Here is a 21,276-nt window from a genome sequence, read left to right on the forward strand (position 1 = left end):
ATATTGACTTCTGTATCATAATTTTGTCAAAATGTTCTCAGAAAAGTCAAAATTGTATAGATTGTTTCATGTGTTTACCATTTTTACTCAAACAATCATATTATTTACTTCATATATCATAATTTTGACTTGCAGGGTAAATATTTAGACTTTCTATTTTATGGTAAAGTCCAGATTTTGACTTACTACCTCATAATTAATACTCAAACATTTAGATTTGGGATCAAATCATTTTGACTAAGTAAACAGACAACACAACTGACAAACAACACATGAAAGCAAAAAGAGAAACAGCAAACAACATACAGGAAGTCTATGAGATGTTCTTTATTGCTGGTTGGATTACATCAACTCAATCAATTACACAGACGTTATTCAAAATCATTTTAAAAGATGTGAGATTTCAGTGGCATCCAATGGACAAGCTGGCCTCCACTTCCAGACAAGTGGTTTCAACAGAATTTCAGTGAGGTCCACACAGTTGAAGCAGGATTTTCTCATAATGTCCTTTAGTGTCTTTCTGTGGAACAGAGACAAAGATGTGATCAGCAGACATACTCTGATATATCGTCAATTTGTTTCTGGACTGTCTGAGTGAAAAACGGAACGTAAAAGCAGCCATTCAGGAACATTCTAATATTTCATCTTACCAGTATGTCCTCCTGTAAGCTGAAATCATACATGGCCCTGTATTCCTCCACAATCTTCTTCAGGTCGACCTCAGAGCGGCTCACCAGCACCCTGATCAGTGTGTCATCACATGTGCCGTGGCCCTGTGGGAATGGAGCAAAGGTTTGTCCGCTGAACAGGTAGAGAGCATGCAAATCGCCTTACTCTGCAGGTTTACTACACACTGTGGATTCATATTTAATCTTTTTATGATATATTCGGTTATGTACCATTGCTACATACTACATCTGTGTATTGATTGTTTGCATAACCAATCACTACAGTTGAGCAGTGTTTTCCAGAGGTTGACAATATTTATGGTGACCAGACCTCCAAAATCTAACATTTGAGAGTAAGTTGCACAACAGGGATTTATTTACAAGCTCATTTATGATTTGCAAAGTCACATTTCACATACTATTTGTATGGGAATGCAGCATATTATGGTGGACCTTTCAATTCTTGCCTTATTTCAAATAAATTCTGAAGCAGGCATTTGAAAGAAAAACACAAACACGACAATTAAGACTTTATCCAAACTAAACAAGCAAAACTTTAAATGAAAACTGCGTTCAGCACAGAATGTCTGAGGAAAAAGAAACACACACACACACACACACACACACACACACACACACACACACACACACACACACACGTGGTGAGAAAGAGACGGGCATATCCACACACACCTTCATAGCCAGATGGAGCTTCTCTGCGAAGAAAGCGGGTGTGTTCCAGGAACATTTCACTAAACGTGAAAAAGACACAAACATTCCCAGTGAAAATATGCAGCATGCAGTCGCTGCTGTGTCTCACAGTGTTTCTTTATTTGCTTTCATGATGTTTCGTGTGTGAGGTCATGATGTGCCACACGCTGGAGACTGGGATGTGCAGTTAGTATCATAAGCATTGGATCTATCCTGTGTTTGTTTCATGCACTTCTCTTCACTTGTGCTTCAGATGGAAAAAAGAAGGTTTATTTGTTCATTTTATGTTTTTTTGCAGTGCCTTCGTTTGTTCTAGTTCTTTTCTTAACACACTCCCTCCAGTGTTTTCTCTCTGGATACCACATGTTGCATGACTGAGTAAACAGTGAACAGTAAAACTATGCTAATCAAGATTTACAGAGTCCAACCCAGAGTCCCAATGACGCCAACTTTTTTCACATGTACACAAGAAATATCAAAGTCTTATGCGCAAGCTTCCCTTAAATTTCTGAGCATGTGCCTACTCCCCAGATAATACATCCTTTTAATCCCATGACCTTTCTTCCAGCTCCACCTTTAGAACAAACGCTTCATTTTTGTCCCTGAATAAAACGTTGTTTTTCTATAATGCGGCTATAATGTGGATGAACATCGCAGCCTGTGTTCTTGTTAACAACTTCTCCATATAAACATCAGTGGAGCGACACTGCTTGTCTATGACAAAATAAGTGCTTTAAAGCCCATGACAACATAATTTCGAACTTTAAGTGTTCCTGTACATAAATATTACTAAATTTGCAACAATCACAGTTAAAGTTTGGAAAAAAACTTCCATATTTATCATTTATTAAGAGATTAACACTCGAAAGCTCAGTTTATCTGCTTCTTAGAGAGTGTGTGGGTGTACAGATTTGATTGACAGTGGCCTGACACTGGCAGCAGAAGCAAACAACCCACAACTTTTATATGTATCTTATGTTGTTAAATCCTGAACAAGAGAACTCCTCAATCATAAAAGGTGAAACCAAATGTGATCAAATCAAACCCTCCATACCAATGTCAATGAGACAATCCTCAATGTCTCCCTTCAGCTCCATGTCCAGGGCTTTAGGCAATGTGACGTCACTGACGGTGGCGTAGTGCTGGAACACTAACAGGTAAACAGACAAACAACAGGTATTTATGGGTAAATGGGCTACTTCTCGGACAGAAAGCAAACTTTTAGTCAAGGTATGAGATCATTGCGTGTACCCAAAACATCTCTGTAATTTAAAAAAAAAAACAGTCTTCAGCTGGTTTGACTGGATCTTTAGACATGAACTGCCATAATTGATACTCTAAACAAGCATCAATCTGAACTATGGAGCATCGTCATGTGGAAAGAGTATGTGTGCTTAAATAAACCTTCACTTGATACATAAATCTAAACAACTGTTTCTGTTTTTTCTTAAAATGAGTGAACCGTGGACTCCGTGGATGATAAAGATCGTTTAACAAAGAATTATTAGCCTACTTTGCTCCGTATTGTTCCTCCACTGCTGGGTGTGTTCCACCTGTTACCTGACAGAGTGTGGTTCCACCTGTTTTTCCAGGTGTGTTTGTGTGTACTCTTTGAAATAAAGGTTTTGGCAGATTCAGCCTCTGATGAATCAACCACAGCTGAAGCATTCAGACATTTCAAGCACTCACTCTTTGCGAGCTGCTTCGCGTTCCTCTTGGTCAGGATGTCGATGAAGGCAGAAATATTGATTCCTTTGGTATTCTCACCTGCCTCAAACAGAATCTACGGGTAGAAAACAGTAACACGCCATTACAAGATAATGTTGTTCTCTGCAAAAACTTTTACATTAAAGGACAAGTCCGATGATTATCTATATGTTTCCTATTGTCAACAATTGATCCTACAAGTATTGTGTGCATCAAAGCCTGATCGTTGTCCTCCGTGCCATAGAGCCACGTTGTTGTTAAAGACACATCAATGAGCCACACTGTAGCCCTGGGTGACATGTTCCTCCATTACCATGAACACACACAATGTTGTTTGTTTTGAATCAAGTCTACATACTCGGTCTTGCTGCTGGAAATACTCACTAGAGCACCAAATGTGTATTAATCCACAGCTGAAAATAGTCCCTAACAAGTATACAATTTTCTTCTGCTGAGTGACATGTGATAAAAACTACAGCTGTCAGCTGTTTTAGGAAATTACAGAGTCTTATGTTAAAATGAGGATTTGCTGACATTTTTTTGAGTAGTTAAAAGTAGATTTTACCTCTGCGTCCTTTCGGGCCAGATTGGTGTCGACTTCCTTGCTCTCGTCTTTGTTTGCTTCCAACATGGCCAGAAGGGCCGAGGTGAAGTCACCACTGGTTTCATCCTCAATAACTTTCTCCAGATCTGTTTCGTACTCTGAGGGACAAACAGCATTTCAGCACAAAGACAACAGACTTTGCAATAACATATTTGGGACAAACAGTATGTGGTTGTTATAGCTGTTGTTTAGAGGTTTACAGTCCTACAGTGCTGCACGGTCTAAGAATTCAGTGTTGTTTTACTGCTGACTGCACCAGAGACACTAAAGAGTGTCAGATAAATACCTAAGACGTTACGTTAAATGTGAAAACCTTTCAGGAACTCAGAGCTCAGCATGTTCACAAAAACAAATAACAAAGTAGCTGCATTGAATCCGGCCAAACCTTCTTTGAAGACCCTCTTGATCTCTCGAATCTTCTGGTTTGATCTTGTAGCCAGAATCTCCACCAGGACGTCTTCATGTGTGCCGAAACCCTGTTAGAAAAGAGCGAATGCTGAGTGTGACTAAATTCAAAACATTCAAGGGTAACATGTGTTTTATAGGACTCTTCAAACACAATAACAACATAAGTGGTATACAGACATTATAAATATTGCCAACAAATGCCAGATACAGCTAAGCTAAACTACTGAAATGAAAAGTAACTTAGAGAGTGAGATTTGGAAATAATTGATGATACTGATATATAGTACATAAACCGCTGAGTTACCTTTGTGGCCTTCCTGAGCAGGTAGGCATCAAAGTGACTGGGATCCATGAGCATGGCCAGAGATACGTCCTCTAAATCTGACCTGAGAACAGACTCCAGATCTTTATCCAGCCTCTGCAAGATACAGGGAACAGCAGCATGGCAGCATGAGGGTACCTCTCTTTAATGTAATCATGGCATTTCAAAACAGACTCTGACTGCCGCGGAAAATTAAAGCCATCACATGTGTGTGTGGTTGTTGTATTCTGGAAGATTACCATCTGCCACAGTTTCTTTTTTGATACTACAAACAAGGGCGTGTCCGGAAAGACTATATATATTTTGCTGAACAGTGGCCACTGTTGCCACGAGTAGTAATTCTCTTAAGATATTCTTGAGTCAGTTGCTTTGAAAACGTCAGCGAGCAGAAGAGTACCATGAGCAGAACACAACAAACATGTTTCTGGTGAGGTGTGCATGTTTACTTTTGTGCTGAAACCAGTTAAATGGTTCCGTTTAAACCTTATTGTGACCAATTAAAATGGTCATCTCTGACATAATATAACATATTGTAACAATAGCACAAATGGACACTACTTAGAAAACTGACTCAGCAATGTCAGTAACACATTATTAACTATTTAAAGTTTGCTATTTAGCCTCCATGATACTGGTCGTACCAGACAAAGTTGTAGCAGCAAAGCCCTTGAGTGTATTGAATTCACTTTCAAAATCTTTCTTTAGGTGGAAATAAGGAGACACAAATGAAACAGGTAAACAACTTATACAACGTAAACCAAGTGGGTTGATATGAGAAAATATGGACTGCAAAATCAGCTTTAATTTGAATGCAGTGGATCTGGAGAGAATGACTTGTTGCCGTCACAACATTTGACCTTATTTGTTTTGCAAATCCCTGAAAGCTGAAAACACTTTACATTGCGAGGTCAGAGGGAGGTTTGCTGGACATCTCATGTGTCACTATTTTTCCCGACTTGTGTTCAGCTTGTTGCTGTAATATTCATTTGACCAAACTCGACTCTGTCTTCATGAGAAATGAATCACTCACCTTCCCAGTGGACGCTTCATAAACTACTTTGATCTTCTGTCTCTGCTCGCTGCTTCTCTTCACCAGGATGGCGATGATCACATCCTCGTCCACTTCTGTGAGGGACAAGTTCTACTTTAGCTTACTTTCTTGAAAGCACAGCCTCTAAGACAGACATGTGGAGTCCTGGGAGAATATTTAGGTCTTTAAAAAAACTCCCAGGTTTATTAAAATAATGGAAAGCAGAGGAGCAGCTTGCCTTGAGTGAAAAATGTTTTTTCCCGTCACATACACCATCTGCAAAAACATCTAACCCAACCTTAAAAGCATGAGAACACTCTTAAGATAACAGGAGCACACACACCTTTACTTTCAATGGCGCTCTGAAGAGTGGAGGCATCTTGGCTGGCATTGAAGTTGGGATACGGGGCGACTGTTCCATAATACTTGGGTTTGGGTTTACCCTTCACCTAACAACAGACAGAAATACAAATGTTTCACTCACTCAGTGAAGTTGCAAACCACCAGTAATTCAAAGCAGATTATTTTCAGTTTTGAAGATGATTTTTGATTCAGTAGTCAGGCTTCACAGAAAGTAAGTCATTTTATATGAAAAGCAATAACATTCATGGTGAATCCAAATACTCAATTCAAGCACCAAAGATTCTCATTAACTTTTCACATATCTGTAACATTTAAATGTTGATTTGAATTGCAGAATTAAAAACTGGAGGACCGTCACGTTAAACCCAAACTAAACTGCGGTTAGCCAACAACAGGTGTATTCTCCTCATGAGTAGTTGCTCTTTGGTGATCTGATACTCACATTAACGGTGTCATCTTCGGGGTCTGTGTTTTTACGGATGACATCTTTGAAGAATTTCTTGAAGAAGGACATGTTTGCTTGGGTGTAAAGTTATAACCAGAAACAAAAAAACTATTTCTGTAGAGAGAAAAAAAGGAAACAATAAAGAAAAATAAAGAATTAAAAGTTGATTTAAATATTTCATATTGAAACATAAAAAAAACCCCTCACCTGTGCTACTGCAGACAGTCTTCACACCCCAGTTTGAAGATCTCAGGTGTTGGTCTCAGTATTTAACTCTTTCTGCAGTGGCTCCACCCATCTCTGTGCAGATGACTTTCAGACAGGTTTATTTTCACCTGCTAAGGATTGGCCGGATCGGCCAATCGTCTGCCACCTCTCAAAGACAGCATTCCTGCGAGGTGACAGACGTTCTGTCGCTTATGACAGGTTCGGTGACTCTTCTGTACGGACTTGTACATTTGTGGCACTTCACCCTTTAATCAAACAACATATCAATCACACACACACATATGGAGGGGGCAGTGATAAAGTTGACTGTAGCACATATTTTAAAGGAGCTGGTGAAGAAAACACTCCTAAATACTGACCTGAGACTCCGCACTGTTGGTCTTGCACAATTACATGACTGAACCTGATGTTCCACATATTCTCTTGAGCTGATACTGCTGAAAGGGAACTCAACTGATGTTTCACCTGTAAACAGATGTGAAACAAATAGTATAAAGCCTTTTCTGTGTACTCTCTGATGAATTGCCTCAAGTGATGTCACTTAAGTCAATGTTGGCTGGGGAAGAAGACTTCAAGTTTGAAAGTAAAAAAATATCTTGGGGTGAGGAGTTAAAAAGAAGTGAGCTCACCAGACCTCTGTAGCCCGCTCCTCATCTCTGATGGAGCTTGAATCTCCAACCGAACTGTCGGTGGGCTCGTTGCATTGTGGGTAATGTATTTTTCTTTTAGGTTTTGACAAGAAAAAGAATGTGTGGAATTTAAAAAAAAAATGATGTTCCTGGTTCTCCTGCATCGTTCTTGGTACTTTTTTTAAAACTGGATTATATATATATATCATTTTTATAAACATATATATGTAAAAAGTAGGATGAAAGATGCTCTTCAAAGTTTTAAAACTTTATTCAAAGTCAGAGTCATACCATGAATTACAAAGTCAGAGTAAATGTGAGCGAAAACCAAAAAGCCCGAGCACAGACATCACCACACAATAACATGTTTCTGTGAGTATTGCATATGAAAGCAAAAATACACAATGAGTTGTCCGGATATATGAAAATAATCTACAAAAGTGGACGCGATGAAATCTATTATTTCATTCATCGAAACATCTCAGAGTTTTGTGCTATTGTGCTTGGCCCAAAGCAAAGACTCTGTGTTTAATGGTTGTCAACATTTCCATTCAATTTCCTATTTTACTGGAACTATCTATACAATGTACACAGAGACTGTGAGACGTGGTTCAAAGCTCCAGGAAAAGCTTCTACGCAGTTATTTTGTTGTCAAACTATTTTTTCCAAGAATGAACTTTTTCGCTCAAATGTATACTGAGTTTCTTGGGCACGGAAAGTTCCTTTGGGATGAACAAAGCTCTATCTATCTCATCTTATCAGAAGTACTGCTATGATTAATTGCAATTCAATATAGACTGAGCACTGATTCAGAATGTTGTTGAAACAAAGATGTCCTGATGTTGTCTGCATCGTTTCTTCTTACTTTTTGTTCACAGTAGAATTGCCCAAAGTAATGCTTCCACCCTTTATGTCAAATGTGTTGTCTCATTTGAAGAAACTTCATTGGAACATGCAGTGCAGTGTGAGAACCGACATCATGGCTGATCAACATCCATACAGTGTGAGCATAAAAGCAGGTTGTGGCATTCTTTCTTCATGAATTATAAGTTACTAAAATATAGGTTTTTCCAGCATTGAGTTGCAAAACTTTGTCATTACAAAAATTACCACTTTTGACGTCAGTAAGTAAATATGAAGACCTAATGAAGGTCCTTTTAATTGAAATGCCACAATCTCAACACCTTGTTTTTGTGACTATTCATGTCACGTATTCCAGACATGGATGAACTAAGATGGTCTGCGGCATGAACACAGCCTGCAGGGATGTGATTCTCTCATACTGTTATCTCGGAGGGGGCCCCCTCCCCCTCCCACGGCCTCTGCCCGGTCCGGCACCCGGCGGTGGTCCATGGCCTCTCGGCCCGGGCGGCCGGCTCACTGGCCCTCGAGCGTTGGGGTTGGGCGATGCCAGAGTCACATCTCTCTGCAAGTTAACGCCTTTACCGGCTGTCCCAGGCCTCGTTTTAGTTGGCTTTGCTTCTGGCTCTGGCTTCTTTACTGTTTAGACGGAGACAGTGATATATCAGCTCAATATCTAGATATAAAGTCACATTAGATTTGAATTCAGAACCATATAAAACCTCAATGAATGCAGTTTACTGACCAGGCTGTGGTGGAGGAGCAGGGGGCATGAGGGATCGGTTTGGCAGCAGGTCCTCCAGGTCTTTCATGACCTGGTTGGTGCTGTCCGTGTTGTTCCTCCGGTTCTTCTCTTCATCCCGAGTCTGGAAAGACAGGTGGTTGAGAGAAAAAAGTGGGGAAAAACATTTCAGAGACATTCAGGAAGAGAGAGAAAACAATAAGGAGGAACAGAACTGTTATGTTAAATGAGTCTTTTACGTTAAAGATATCAAAACAGTGCTTCAAGGATAAGGCTGACAATCTTCTATATTTTTGTTGTTGTTTAGAAATCCAATCAAAAGACCAAAACAAACAATGCGTGTCCGTCTCTCAATACTTTCCCTTCCCTGTCTGTGGCTCTCAGCCCCAAGCCCATTGGTTCCTACTGAAGACGTGAATCTTTAAAAACTGTTCACAAAAGTTTTGATTTATAGAAAGGCTCAGCAGTTTCCTAAAACAGCAGGTCACTGTTGTTTTTATCAAATGTTACTCAAACACAAGTAAATGGTGCATATGTTGGGTATTATTTTTCGGGCGCGGATTCAAACAAATTTCAGCCTGTTCTACTTCTCAGGGCGAACCCCATTCTCTACTTACCATCTGCATCTTCTTCTTCAGCTCCATGTTGGCGTGTTGATAGGCCTCAGACACTGAGTTCAGATAGTAGATGGCCAGTCTGTAAAGGAGAAATGATGGGATTTGTCATTTTTCAGTGGCTGCAAAGATACACTTATTATTTGTGTGTGTGTGTGTGTGTGTGTGTGTGTGTGTGTGTGTGTGTGTGTGTGTGTGTGTGTGCGTGTGATCCACTGTGTCTCCTCTACACTCACACCATGAGCAGTACAGCGGGTATGATGAGGCCTGGGTTGGCTGCATAGCTGAAAAGTGTGCCCAAGAAGGCTGGCAGGTCCAGGTCGATCGTCTCCATGATCACATCAAACATCTTCACCTTCCCACTGCAAACATCCACATGGTCAACATGTGTGTGTGTGTGCTTGCGTTTTTATACATCCTCTATGTATGAGTTCTTTGTGTACGTGCTGTTACCTGAAGGGTCCGCAGTCAAATGAAGGCGGCAGGGTCATGATGGTGAAGACGACGGGCAACAGACTGAGGAAGAGGATGAGGAGCAGCAGACCCATGTAGAAGTTGTTGGACTTGGAGGCCTTGAAGACTCTCTCGTGTGGGACGTTGGTGGCCATGACAGCCCAACACTGATAGTACATGGAGCTGAGGAGGCGCAGCACGTTGATGCCGACCAGCCCAGGAGCATAAAACGCACCCATCCTGAAGCACACAGAACATGACAGCACGTCATGTGATTAGATGCTGTGTGACAAACCATTAAATATGAAAGCTTGTTAATTCTGTTTAAATGATAACAATGCCACTATAAGTAAGTCAAAGCTTGTCTGAAAATGTGTTGTAAACAGTGTGTGTGTGTGTGTGTGTGTGTAACTGATAATTAGAGGGTCACATTATACATCCACTCAGGGATACTAGATACATGCAGATAAAATAACGCATGCATGTCAATTTAAACACATGCACATGGGGGGGTGGGGGGGTGGGGGTGGAGGCAACGGACAAATAAAGTTCATACCAGATCATTCCTTGATTGAAAACCAATCCAAGTACATTACCGCTGATGTCAAACTCTCCATATGACGGCTGAAAGTGAACGGAGAAAAGGATTACTTACTCCTTAGAGCAGTTAAATAAGTCACCATGTGAGCAGATAGAGAGCTGGATTTTAGGTAAGTTACTTAATTAGACCTTTGACAAAAAGAGTAACGATATCACGTCAACAATATCAGAAGATGAATCATTCTGTCGATCCAGATTTTGAGACATTTCACACAAAAATCACACAATTGTGTGTTACAATACTCGGATTTGTAAATAACGTTTGGTCCGTCACGGTAGAAAATGTCTTTTTCTCAGCAGACATTTCGACATGTTTTCAGGCTGAAGATGAACAGGTGAGCAAGTTCCAGGAGTAACCTACATGAAGGGGACGCTCCCTCGCTGAAATGTCTTTACTGGGATCCATATTGGGATTGAACCACTGTTAAAGCTATTAGTTACGCTTGTACTTTCACTGATTTAACATTACATTAATACATCTTACTCCACAGTGAACACAGCAACAACTAATACAAATCATAAAGGGTTAGTTTGATTGAAATGACTACGCATTGACAGCTACATTAAACAGCAGTGTCCACCCTGTTTTCCACCTGCGCATTCACCTGAATCTGACTTCTTACATGCTCACAATTTAAAAATTAAAGATGTTTTCTTAAATTGTCGTGTCACAGTGGGACAATCACCGGTGTAAATAACAAAATGATTGATGCTGCTTTGGTTTCAGGGACCTTGTATTGTGCATGCTGGCTCACTTGAATAGAACAGAAGCTGCTACTCCATCAAAGCGAGGAACAAAAAGTTCACCACTTACTCAGCTATGGACCAGTTTTAGAAACACCCTCAGTAAACCTTTTAAATGCTTCAGCTGTCGGACTCACAAATCCGGCCTCCAGGTCCCAGCACCAGCAGTAGTTGAGGAAGCGAACAATGACAGCTCTAGCAAAGTCACCGATCAGGATGGTCAGGTAGGACACCTGGATGTCCGACACTGTCAGCTTCACAAACTCCTGGAAAGACACACATTGAGGAAAGTGAAACGGGGACACAGGGGTTTGTGCCTCGGTTTGTCTGATGATATCCGTCAGACTGATTTTTTTGTGATTTTCCTCACAATGCCGACGGCGGTCTCCCAGCAGGGTCCTCTGATGACATCGCCGGGGTTCATGGGGGGTATGGGGGAATCGGTGCCGTTGAGCATGAGCGTGTAGTTGGCGTAGTACTCCTTCATGGCCCAGATGCTTGCGTTCTTAATGGAATCCTCTTGTTCCAGCTACGGGACATAAAGTGAATCAGTCAACAGTGACACAGGTTTAACTTAACTGTGATGCAAACAGAGACACAAAACAAAACAATGCGGACTTGAATCTTAATTCATATGCTTTCTAATATAAATATACATCTTATAGGTATTAATGGTTCTACAGAAATAGTACATGTGGGTTGATTGAGAGACTGTATGCTTAATACTACTGACATTCCCCTCAAACGCACAATCTTGTGGACGTTGGAAAATTCAGCTAAAATAAACAAACAAACGAGAATGTCTCTAAAGTTTTGCTAGAGACCGATAGTGACTAAAATATTCATTACAACCTAGAAGTGGGGCTCAAAAGGTGTAACCTGAGCATAGTACAACATTAAAAGATCTTGGTGTCATAGAAATGAGATCAGTTTAAAATGTATGACATATCCTGTGAGCAAACTTGACATTTTGGCCCAAGTGTGGTACCAGAGGAAAGTCCGAAATGTAAAGAGTCAAACTTCTAGGGTGCCTGAATGCGCTCCGAAAATTTGACTTGATACTCTAGAAAAAACTGTTCAGCTGGTCAGTTTGAAAAAAGGAGAACTCACACACGCGCACTGCTGCTATACCTTGGTGTTGACCTCGTCAAACAGAGCGAAGAGAAAGGTGTAGAGGTTTCCCAGGAAGAGGGCGAAGATGCGGCCGAGCTGCCACTTGAGGGCGATTCGTGGATGGTAGTCCTCCAGCTCAGCGATGGTCTCAAACAGAGGAGGACACACCAGCCCCAGCAGAGACATGATGAGCTCCAACTGTCCAAAACAAGTACAATCACCAAAAACATCTTGATGTAAAATAAATATTTCATCAGAACGAACACTATTTTATTTGCCTATATTTGTCTCTCTGTCTCTGTCTTTTTTTTTACATATTTTCTCACTGCTATTATTAGAGATTTTTCGGCTGAGTGGCATGTGATGATGGAAAGTCTTTCCTCTTTGTTTTTGTTTTGTCAAATGTGTGTTACAACATTACCTCGTTCTTCTCGTACCAGCTGAGGTCGGTCCTGTTCGCGAACTCCTGAGACCTCTTCACCACGAAGTAGATGAGGTATCCGCTGCCGCCGAGGCTGCAGGTGATCAGGAAGTTAGCCATGACTCTGAGGAACCTCCGCAGGTGAACGTTCTCGTCCTTCTGGTTCTCCTGCTCATCCACGATGGACTCCTGTTCTCGTCAGGAGCAGGAACAGAAAGGATTTACAGTCATTAGCGGTGTAGCAGTGAGCTCAAATGGGACAACCGGTGGACTGAAAAGTACAGCACACGTGTAAAATGGTTGATATCAGTTACCTTGAAGCTGGTGGTGATGGAGGCGTATTTGTTGTCAGCGGTCTCTGAGTTGCCAATGAGGTAATCCCAGCTGGTGAACATCTTCCAGGCAAATGTGAACTCGCCTTCGTCTCCGTCTCCACCGCCGACATCAGCGTTCTTGGCCATTCTGAAACAAACAAAACATCCTTCCTAATGGGCAGGTAGGCAGACAAACCTGTACATCATCAAAATAAAATGTTGATATTTGCATCACAAACGAGTGAATTCAAACAGTAGTTTTATCTTGATGTCTTTAGGTTCCGTTATCCCTGTGTTTGTTTGAGTTCTTGCTTTGTTTTGTCACATTTTAAAAAACTAAATCAAATCAAATCAAACTATCAACAAATTTTATCCAACTCAAGAAGAGAGTAAACGTATGAAAAGCAACCATATAAAACAACCCGAGCAGGTTGCTGCTGCAGACTCACGTGCGGATCACGACCATCAGGCTGTAGCCGAAGGTGCCGATCCCGACCATGAGGTAGGACAGAGGCAGCCTGAACTTCAGCAAGCCGATGGTCCTCTGGTTGTTGTAATAGCCGTAGAACAGGACTGAATATTTGCAGTAGCCCTAAGAAAAAAAGGACGTCATTATTTACTTTTTGCATTTGTTTTACAACTCTGGGAAATTAAGGGTGAAATAAAAAGAAACAGTGTGGTTTAATTACTTAACGAGCAAACTGAATCTTCTCTCTCAGGCTGTTGTGGTTGAAAGATTAGAAAATAATCAGTAGTAAAATAGATATGAGCTGTGCAATCTAGAGAAAGTTCTTTACTTTTGGACTCTTTACAGCATGACTTCAAAATGTATGCGCTAAAACCATTGAGGGTCGGGCTGTTTGTATCGTCACATATCAGACTCACGTTGAAGTCCATGAGGACAGAGTAGTCTTGAGCGGTGTCCTGGTCTGGAGTAGGTACAGTCTTCCTGGGAATGGACCCATAGGGAAGGCCCATCAGAACCTGGAAATAAGCAGAAACATTTGAATTGATAAACATATCACTCTCCAGGTGAGCTTTCCTCCTGCCATCAGGGCCCCTATAGGGCCCCTAACAACCTGCCCATGAAAATAAAGCTGGCTGAGTCAGCGTCATCTCTTGATTTCTTTTCTTATATCGAAAACCATTTCCTGATTTTACTTAATTTATCTGTATATTTATCTAAATATTTTTATTTACATTAATTTCATAGTCAAAATATATAATAAATAGCTTGAAGTCTTTCAAACTATATGAGTAATTATTTGCTTTATGAATGGATTATATTCCAGCTTTATGATTCAGTAACACATCATTTCACCTCTGGGATGACCACCAGTCCAAAAGTGAAACCAAAAAGGACCAAGTTCATGCCGTACATCCAGCGCAGGAAGATAAAGTAAGACGCCACAGATGACCCAAAGTGACCTGAAGACATTGAGGGGATTTATTAACTCGGCATCTGTCCACTAGAAGTCGCTGTTCAGCTGATAAACACCGCTGTGTGCTGTAAACACAACTTACTTTCCACATCTTTGATTTTCCTCTCCCACGGGATACAGGCTGTTCTGAAATTCTCAAAATCCCTCTGGAACTTGATCCATTTCTGGGATAAAAAAACAAAACATTAAAAATGATTGATGGAAAACACACACACAAGAAAAGAAAAGATAGAAAGTTTGAATTTTGTGCTGACCTTTTTCATCATCACTTTGTAGGCGAACCACTTCCTGCCTTTCCCTTTGCCCAAAGCTCCCTCAAACTTATCCACAAATTCTTGAGCCTCCCTGTGAAGAAACAAGGTCACGTGTGAGATGCATGTTCATTAGAGGGAGCTACTTGTGTTTTTTCCATTTTGATTTTGACATAAGATCATGGTTGAAAAACTGTAAAACAAATATGTTCACATATGCTGACGGGTAAAATGAACCCAAATATTCTACCTACAAATTTAATTGAAATTGCAAATGATTCATTCTCATGTCAAGGCTGGATACATGGCTCAGAGATTCTGCGACGAGCTGAGAAACATGTGTCTCAAGCTGGAGACTAGGACAGATGTATGATTACTTCAGGTCTACGAGCCTCCTCTTCATCCTCCACGGCTTGTTCCTGATGGTGGCAATCAACTTCTTCTTCTCCTCCACCTCCTCCAACAGCTGGGCCATCTCTCCCTCTGACAAGGACTCCTCCTCCTCAGAGTCTGAGTTGGAATCAGATGAACTGGAGCAGAAAAGGGCGATGGAGAGGGAGAAGGGAGTTTGTTGAAGCAAACACAATTGTGAATTACTCTTCTCGCTGCTTCAGGCCAAAGAATATTTATGTTAAACAGAGAAAACAAGACTAACACTCAACAGCCTTGCTGGCGCTAAAGCACACCGGTGCTTTGAGCTGAATGCTAATTCTGACAATGCCATCCCTATAGGACCTTTGATGCAGTGACATTGTGTTTCTGAGCTGGATTGGAGTTGTTTAATCCATGACCTGTTGAAATTTGATCTCAGATCGGAGCCGCGCCAGGCGCCCGAGTATGTCATGTCTGGATTTAACAGCATCACACGTAGTTTATTTTCCACTTTGTGTTTTATCACATTTCATCGCTCTCATCTGTGTGTCAGAGCCACACCGGAGACCCAAACAGGGGATGTCAGAGAGCAGGGAACCAGCTGAGAGTTTGGCTTAGACCGGTGAGCGTGTTGATTGAACCCAGCATGTCGAATGTTTTCACTGTCTGTGTTACTGTCGATGGCAGAGTGTGAAAGCCTTGTGTAAACTTTCACTGGATATCATGCCGAAAAATACGTGGTATTGTGGTACGTCTTCTAGATATGATATTAGTTTGCGTACAATTGTGTTTGCAGTGTGTAAAATGGCTGGTATGATGATTTTGCCCAGAATTGTTTCGTTAATTCGGTATATAACGTGTGGAGCATTCATTATATTTGTTTCTGAAAAGAGCATTCTACGACACGCTACCACGCTAAACGGTCTCGCTCGAACCCCAAATGGGGCTCGCTCGTCACCAGAAGGACTATTCCCTCTGTATGAATTGCCTCTATTTAAACTGTTGACAGTGAGAAGTGAGTTGACACCGAGAACAAGAAGTGAAGTGTGTCACATGTAAAAGTTAGTTTCAGGTCAGAAGAGCTTTTAGGATATTTTGTCTGGCAAATGTTTTACGAAAATAAAACGTTTCGGTGCTAATGAAGGAGCGTGTAACTGTTGTGAGATGTTTTCACAGGAAGCAGAACGAGGAAAATGCTGAGCTGTAGCTGTGATCATCGTGTCGCTGCAGGACAAACACGAGTTGCACTCAGTCTTTCAGAGCAAAGGTTGATTGTAATGGAACCTTTGGATACGATCACCTTCACTTTCTCTACTTTAGATAAGATGGCTGAACCCAGAGATTTATTGAAATCCTGTCTGAGTATCTGAACTCGTGTTGAGGCCACAAACCTAAAACTTTTTTGAATAACGCTTGGCCACTCTGCCTTCTTAGAAAGGATGATGAGCTGTTAGTGACAGACATCCAGGAATTCAGGCATACATACCAACTCGTGTGTGTGTGTGTGTGTGTGTGTGTGTGTGTGTGTGTGTGTGTTATAATTAGCTGAACTGAGTTAATCATGTCGCCTCATCATCATGAGGTCGCACATGATTCTGCAGCCAGAACAGTCACAAGATCATCACACACACTTGTTTATTTTTGAACTTTGTTTACATTCTGTTTGTGGGCGGAGCCTAAGCTAGAAAGGCTTCCAGAACTTTGTTTACATTCAGCTTGTGGGCGGAGCCTAAGCCTAAAGCCTTCCAGAACTCACGGAATGCGATGATGTCATAAAGGCATGAAACTTCAAAGGCACAGAAACTTCAAAGGTACAGAAAAGTCATATAGTCTGGATGTCTGTGGATGTGTCATTACATTTTCACACATTGAATCTACACGATGGCAGAATCCAATCCAACAGAGATGGCTCGCATCAGCCTCCTTAAGCGTGAAATAGATTGGCTCAAACATAAACTAGAAACAGATGAACAGATCAGAAATGCCAGCGACATGAAGCTTAAACTACAAGTGAGAGCTCTTGAGGATGTAAACCAGGACCTTGAGTTAAAGTTGAAACTGGCCATGGAGGAGAATGTGGAATTATTCACAAAAATCGACGTCATCCGAGATGTCAACAATGACATGTTGGCTGAACTTGACGAGTTGTGGAGGTTTCGAGTAGATATGGAGAAAAAGCTGCTCACGATGTGTCCGTCCACAGATGTGACAGAGCAGCGTGAGAAAAGTGAGGAAATGCACAATAGAATCGTCGCTACACTAACACTCGAACATCAAGCTGATGAATTGGAGATCAAAGCTTACTTCAATAGGCGAGAGGAAGAGAAGGATGTGAGCAACCAAAAGCAAAAGGAAGAGGTAGATTCCACTCACAAAGATGAAATTAAACAGCTTGAGGCTGAACGGCATGCTGAAAAGGTGGACCACAATAATGAAGTAATGGAACTACAGTGGCAGAAGACGACAGATAAAGTCAACTTCAACAATGAGAGAGAGATTCTCAACAACCATTACAACAAGCTGGTAAAAGTCTGCGATGAACTGAAAAAAACAAATGCTATCCTGAGTGAGAGAACTTGCGAGCTGGATGAGATGGATGATCTCAAAAAGACAAATGAGAATCTCGTGCTGAATGCTGCAGAAGATAAGACGACTATTCATGCTACCAAAAACGAGTTGTGGGATTTAAAAGAGTCCTACAGAAAACTCAAATTCAGTTTTCATGAGGAGAAAAATGCATATGCAGTGTTAAAAGCCAAATTAGACCTGGACCACAATGTGGGAAAGGCACAAGAGTTAAAAATAAAACAAATGCTTCTCGAGTTAAAAAAAGAGCAGGAGGCCAATTACGAGGCCTTCACAACAAACAACAAGCTCACCAGGAAAATTGAAAATCTGGAGAAGAAACGGAGGAGTTTGGCGCTAGACATGAAAAAATTAAGGGAGGAGGACCAAATATTGCAGACCTATCAGCTGCGCTTCAAGGAGGGTCTGCAGGGTTGCTTTGATGAAATTGGCAACAATAAGGAATTCAAAAAAAGAATTATTGACCTTAAAAGACGCTACGTGGACAACGACAAATCCGCGGACGTGGTAAAGGAATGCACTCAAGGAAATCCAGAGGAAAAGAAGAATGAATCAGGAATCATGGGCAATGTGTCAAAAGCTTTCAAAAAGATCAACAATTGGAAGAAAGGCATCAATACTGGCATGAAAGAACAGGCTGTAAATGAGGTGTTGAGACTCCAAGAGAGACAATCGAAGTACATCACCATTATCAACGAGCAGACAGTGCAATTAAATGAGCAAAAAAAGGCAGAAAAGAAAGTGGACGTGCCACACAAGAGCACCCATTACATACATGTGAAGCCGTATGTGATGGACGCTCAGTGCGGTGATGTGTGATCCATAGATGAGAGCCGAATGCGGTGACCGCACTCGGCTCTCATCGATGGACGCTCAGTGCCGTGATGTGTGATCCATAGATGATGTGTGATGTGTGATCCATCTGATGTGTGATGTGTGATCCATCGATGGACGCTCAGTGCGGTGATGTGTGATCCACAGATGATGTGTGATGTGTGATCCACAGATGATGTGTGATGTGATCCATCGATGATGTGTGATGTGTGATCCATAGATGAGAGCCGAATGCGGTGACCGCACTCGGCTCTCATCGATGGACGCTCAGTGCGGTGATGTGTGATCCATCGATGGACGCTCAGTGCCGTGATGTGTGATCCATCGATGATGTGTGATCCATCGATGGACGCTCAGTGAGGTGATGTGTGATCCATCGATGGACGCTCAGTGCGGTGATGTGTGATCCATCGATGGACGCTCAGTGCGGTGATGTGTGATCCATAGATGAGAGCCGAATGCGGTGACCGCACTAGGCTCTCATCGATGGACGCTCAGTGCGGTGATGTGTGATCCATCGATGTGTGGTGCACATCCCCTGGGGGTGGGCGCACCACACTTTGGGAATCCCTGCTATAGAGCAACAATGCTACCGTGACTAAACAAAATCACTCTGGCTGATCAAAAACTGTATTACGTGCAGACAGGTACTGAGGGATTGCAAGTAGGCAATGTTTCATTTTGACGGGTCACACGCCAAAAAGGCTGAGAAATTTAGGGACGGTGAGCACCTAATAGCAAGCATTGTTCTTAGCCTAGTTTAGTAGCTTGCCATGAAGTTTGTTCTAGATATTCATGCCCCCCAGATGATAAACCTTTTTCATTTTGGCATATCGCTTTCTGCAAGCACCACCCTCACACCAAAAAATGACAACTTTGTACACTGAAAACTACAGATTTCCATGTATTAAGCTGGGAGGGTTATTCTATGAATTGGAAATGACATTGTCCATTAAAGAAATGTGGGTCTTGACTTAAAGGCCCTTGTTAAAATAACTAAAGTACCTGACTTCTTACCTGTCGTCCTTTTTCTTCTTCTTCTTGTCATTGTCCTTGTCTTTCCCCTTGTCCTTCCCTTTGTCTTTCCCTTTGGCATCCCCCTTCTTACCCTTACTGTCCTCCACCTCTTTCTGTCCTTTCCTCCCTCCTCCCTTCTTTCCCTTCTTTCCCTTCCCCACATCGCTGTCCTCTTCATCACTGTCCTCAGCTTTGCCTCCTTTCTTCCTATTGGCTGCTCCTTTTCGCTTCTTCTTGGGAGCCTCATCCTCGCTGTCATCATCATCATCGCCACCCCCACGTTTCTTGGTGGGCTTCTTCTTGTTCGCCACCCTGCGCCCCCTGGGAGCTTCATCTTCATCATCCTCGTCTTCGTCCTCACTGGCGGGTTTTTTCCCTCGGCCTCTTCCTTTTGCACCTCCTCTTCCAGCTCCCTGTCTCCTGTTCGCTCTCCTCTGGGTGCCGTCGTCTACATTATCACCAAATAAAACAGACAAAATATCGCATTTGGTCTTCATGTTATTTGATTGTTAGACAACAATTCTTTTCAAATCAGTTCCATGAGGTGGTGTTTTATCCACTCACCATCACTGCCACTCAAATCACCGTCAACCTCTATCTCAACTGAGGAAGGACACACAAAAAAGCAAAACAATCATATTCTCGAACAGCTCAAGTGACCGCATTCATCAACAATGCCAACAATTACAATTGTGTAATGTCAGTCAGTCCTCCACTGTGGTCCAGAGGGAAATATGTTGCTAAGACATTCATGTTCTCAACAGGTACTTTGATAATACATATCATCTAGTCAAAATTGTAATTAGTCCTTTACTTTGCTTGATGATCAAGTACCTGCAAAACTGACATCAGCCTCAGCTGCACTTTGTGTTTAGTGCTAATTAGCATGCTACGGTGGAGAACATTGTAAACATTAACTGCTAAACATCAGCAAGCTAGCATTCTCATTTTTGAGAATGTTAGCATGCTGATGTTAGCATTTAGCTTAAAGCCCCATTGTGCCTAAATACAGCGTCACAGAGCTGCTAGCGTGGCTGCAGCGTAGATAGACATGTACTGGCCGACATTTATCAAAGAAAAACAATGGTCACCCTTTCTTGTAATTTAGACTTTTGTGTTAAATAATCTATCTCTTAGCGATCTCATTATTCTAAGACATTTCTTAAATGTAAAAAAAAACACCTCTCCAATTTTTCTTTTGGGAAAGTGAAATGCACCTATATTCAAATAAAGAATTAAGAATTTTTTACAATGAAGTTGTAAGGTAATAAAGTTGTACGGTAGTACAATAGTGAGCTCCCATGTTCTGTGAAGGGGCCTGCAGGGTACTGAAACTTGAAACGATTGGATTTTTTTTTCTTTTACTGGAAACACAAATAATGAATGATATATCATTGCACGAGGTGTTACTCATCACATTACATGTTAAAATGGCAGAAACATGCTTCCTTTTCTCAAAAACACTAATTAAAGAAATGCAGATTATTTCAATTGTTCCAATGATTTTGCTATTGACCAAATAGCTGAAAAACTAATGAAATTCCCGTCAGCCTCAGCTGTACTTTGTGTTTTGTGCTAAGTAGCTAATGTTAGCATGCTAACACACTAAACTCTCTGTGGAGTTGTTGAGATCTAGTTGTACTATGAAGCTGCTTTTCTATGATTGGGTCTCCAATTTCTTTACCAAATATGCGAACTAGCACCCTAATCCTTTGAAAGTATCTTTAACATGCATTTGGTATCATTTCCGTAACCCGGCCTAAACGTAGTTCCACAGTGGGTGGAGACCAGTGGAAA

General features: G+C 41.5%; 2 protein-coding genes across 2 annotated transcripts; both read right to left on the reverse strand.

Moving 5' to 3' along the window:
• Positions 1-302: 302 nt before the first annotated feature.
• Positions 303-6,544, reverse strand: LOC116388040 (annexin A1-like). Its single transcript, XM_031855635.1, has 12 exons — positions 6,466-6,544; positions 6,256-6,372; positions 5,794-5,899; positions 5,451-5,545; positions 4,403-4,516; positions 4,076-4,166; positions 3,652-3,788; positions 3,069-3,162; positions 2,434-2,529; positions 1,362-1,420; positions 651-773; positions 303-520 (listed from the first exon to the last, which is right to left on the reverse strand). The coding sequence occupies exons 2-12, from the start codon at positions 6,325-6,327 to the stop codon at positions 464-466; spliced, it is 1,044 nt and encodes a 347-aa protein (XP_031711495.1). The 5' UTR covers positions 6,328-6,372; positions 6,466-6,544; the 3' UTR covers positions 303-463.
• A 1,057-nt stretch (positions 6,545-7,601) lies between these two features.
• On the reverse strand, positions 7,602-19,976 carry tmc2a (transmembrane channel-like 2a). The gene is made up of 18 exons (XM_031855917.1): positions 19,480-19,976; positions 15,048-15,200; positions 14,674-14,764; positions 14,502-14,583; positions 14,299-14,405; positions 13,863-13,961; positions 13,427-13,569; positions 12,978-13,125; positions 12,664-12,852; positions 12,261-12,440; positions 11,500-11,658; positions 11,267-11,395; positions 10,342-10,409; positions 9,786-10,025; positions 9,569-9,694; positions 9,336-9,414; positions 8,722-8,842; positions 7,602-8,615 (listed from the first exon to the last, which is right to left on the reverse strand). Exons 1-18 carry the CDS (start codon positions 19,974-19,976, stop codon positions 8,401-8,403), a joined length of 2,826 nt encoding a protein of 941 aa, XP_031711777.1. The 3' UTR covers positions 7,602-8,400.
• Positions 19,977-21,276: the final 1,300 nt, after the last annotated feature.

Source organism: Anarrhichthys ocellatus, unplaced genomic scaffold (assembly GCF_004355925.1).
Source record: "Anarrhichthys ocellatus isolate YVR2014 unplaced genomic scaffold, GSC_Weel_1.0 scaffold16, whole genome shotgun sequence".
Lineage (NCBI taxonomy): Eukaryota > Metazoa > Chordata > Actinopteri > Perciformes > Anarhichadidae > Anarrhichthys > Anarrhichthys ocellatus.

Excerpts from the sequence above, each read along its gene's own strand:
- LOC116388040 (XM_031855635.1), bottom strand. The coding sequence starts at position 6,327 with ATGTCCTTCTTCAAGAAATTCTTCAAAGATGTCATCCGTAAAAACACA. Across the intron at positions 5,546-5,793 it reads GAGCGCCATTGAAAGTAAAG|AAGTGGACGAGGATGTGATC; the intron begins GTGTGTGTGCTC and ends TGTCCCTCACAG. Across the intron at positions 2,530-3,068 it reads CGCGAAGCAGCTCGCAAAGA|TGTTCCAGCACTACGCCACC; the intron begins GTGAGTGCTTGA and ends TTTACCTGTTAG.
- tmc2a (XM_031855917.1), bottom strand. The coding sequence starts at position 19,976 with ATGAAGACCAAATGCGATATTTTGTCTGTTTTATTTGGTGATAATGTA. Across the intron at positions 13,570-13,862 it reads CTGTCCTCATGGACTTCAAC|GGCTACTGCAAATATTCAGT; the intron begins GTGAGTCTGATA and ends TTTTTTTCTTAG. Across the intron at positions 13,126-13,426 it reads CTGATGGTCGTGATCCGCAC|AATGGCCAAGAACGCTGATG; the intron begins GTGAGTCTGCAG and ends TGTTTGTTTCAG.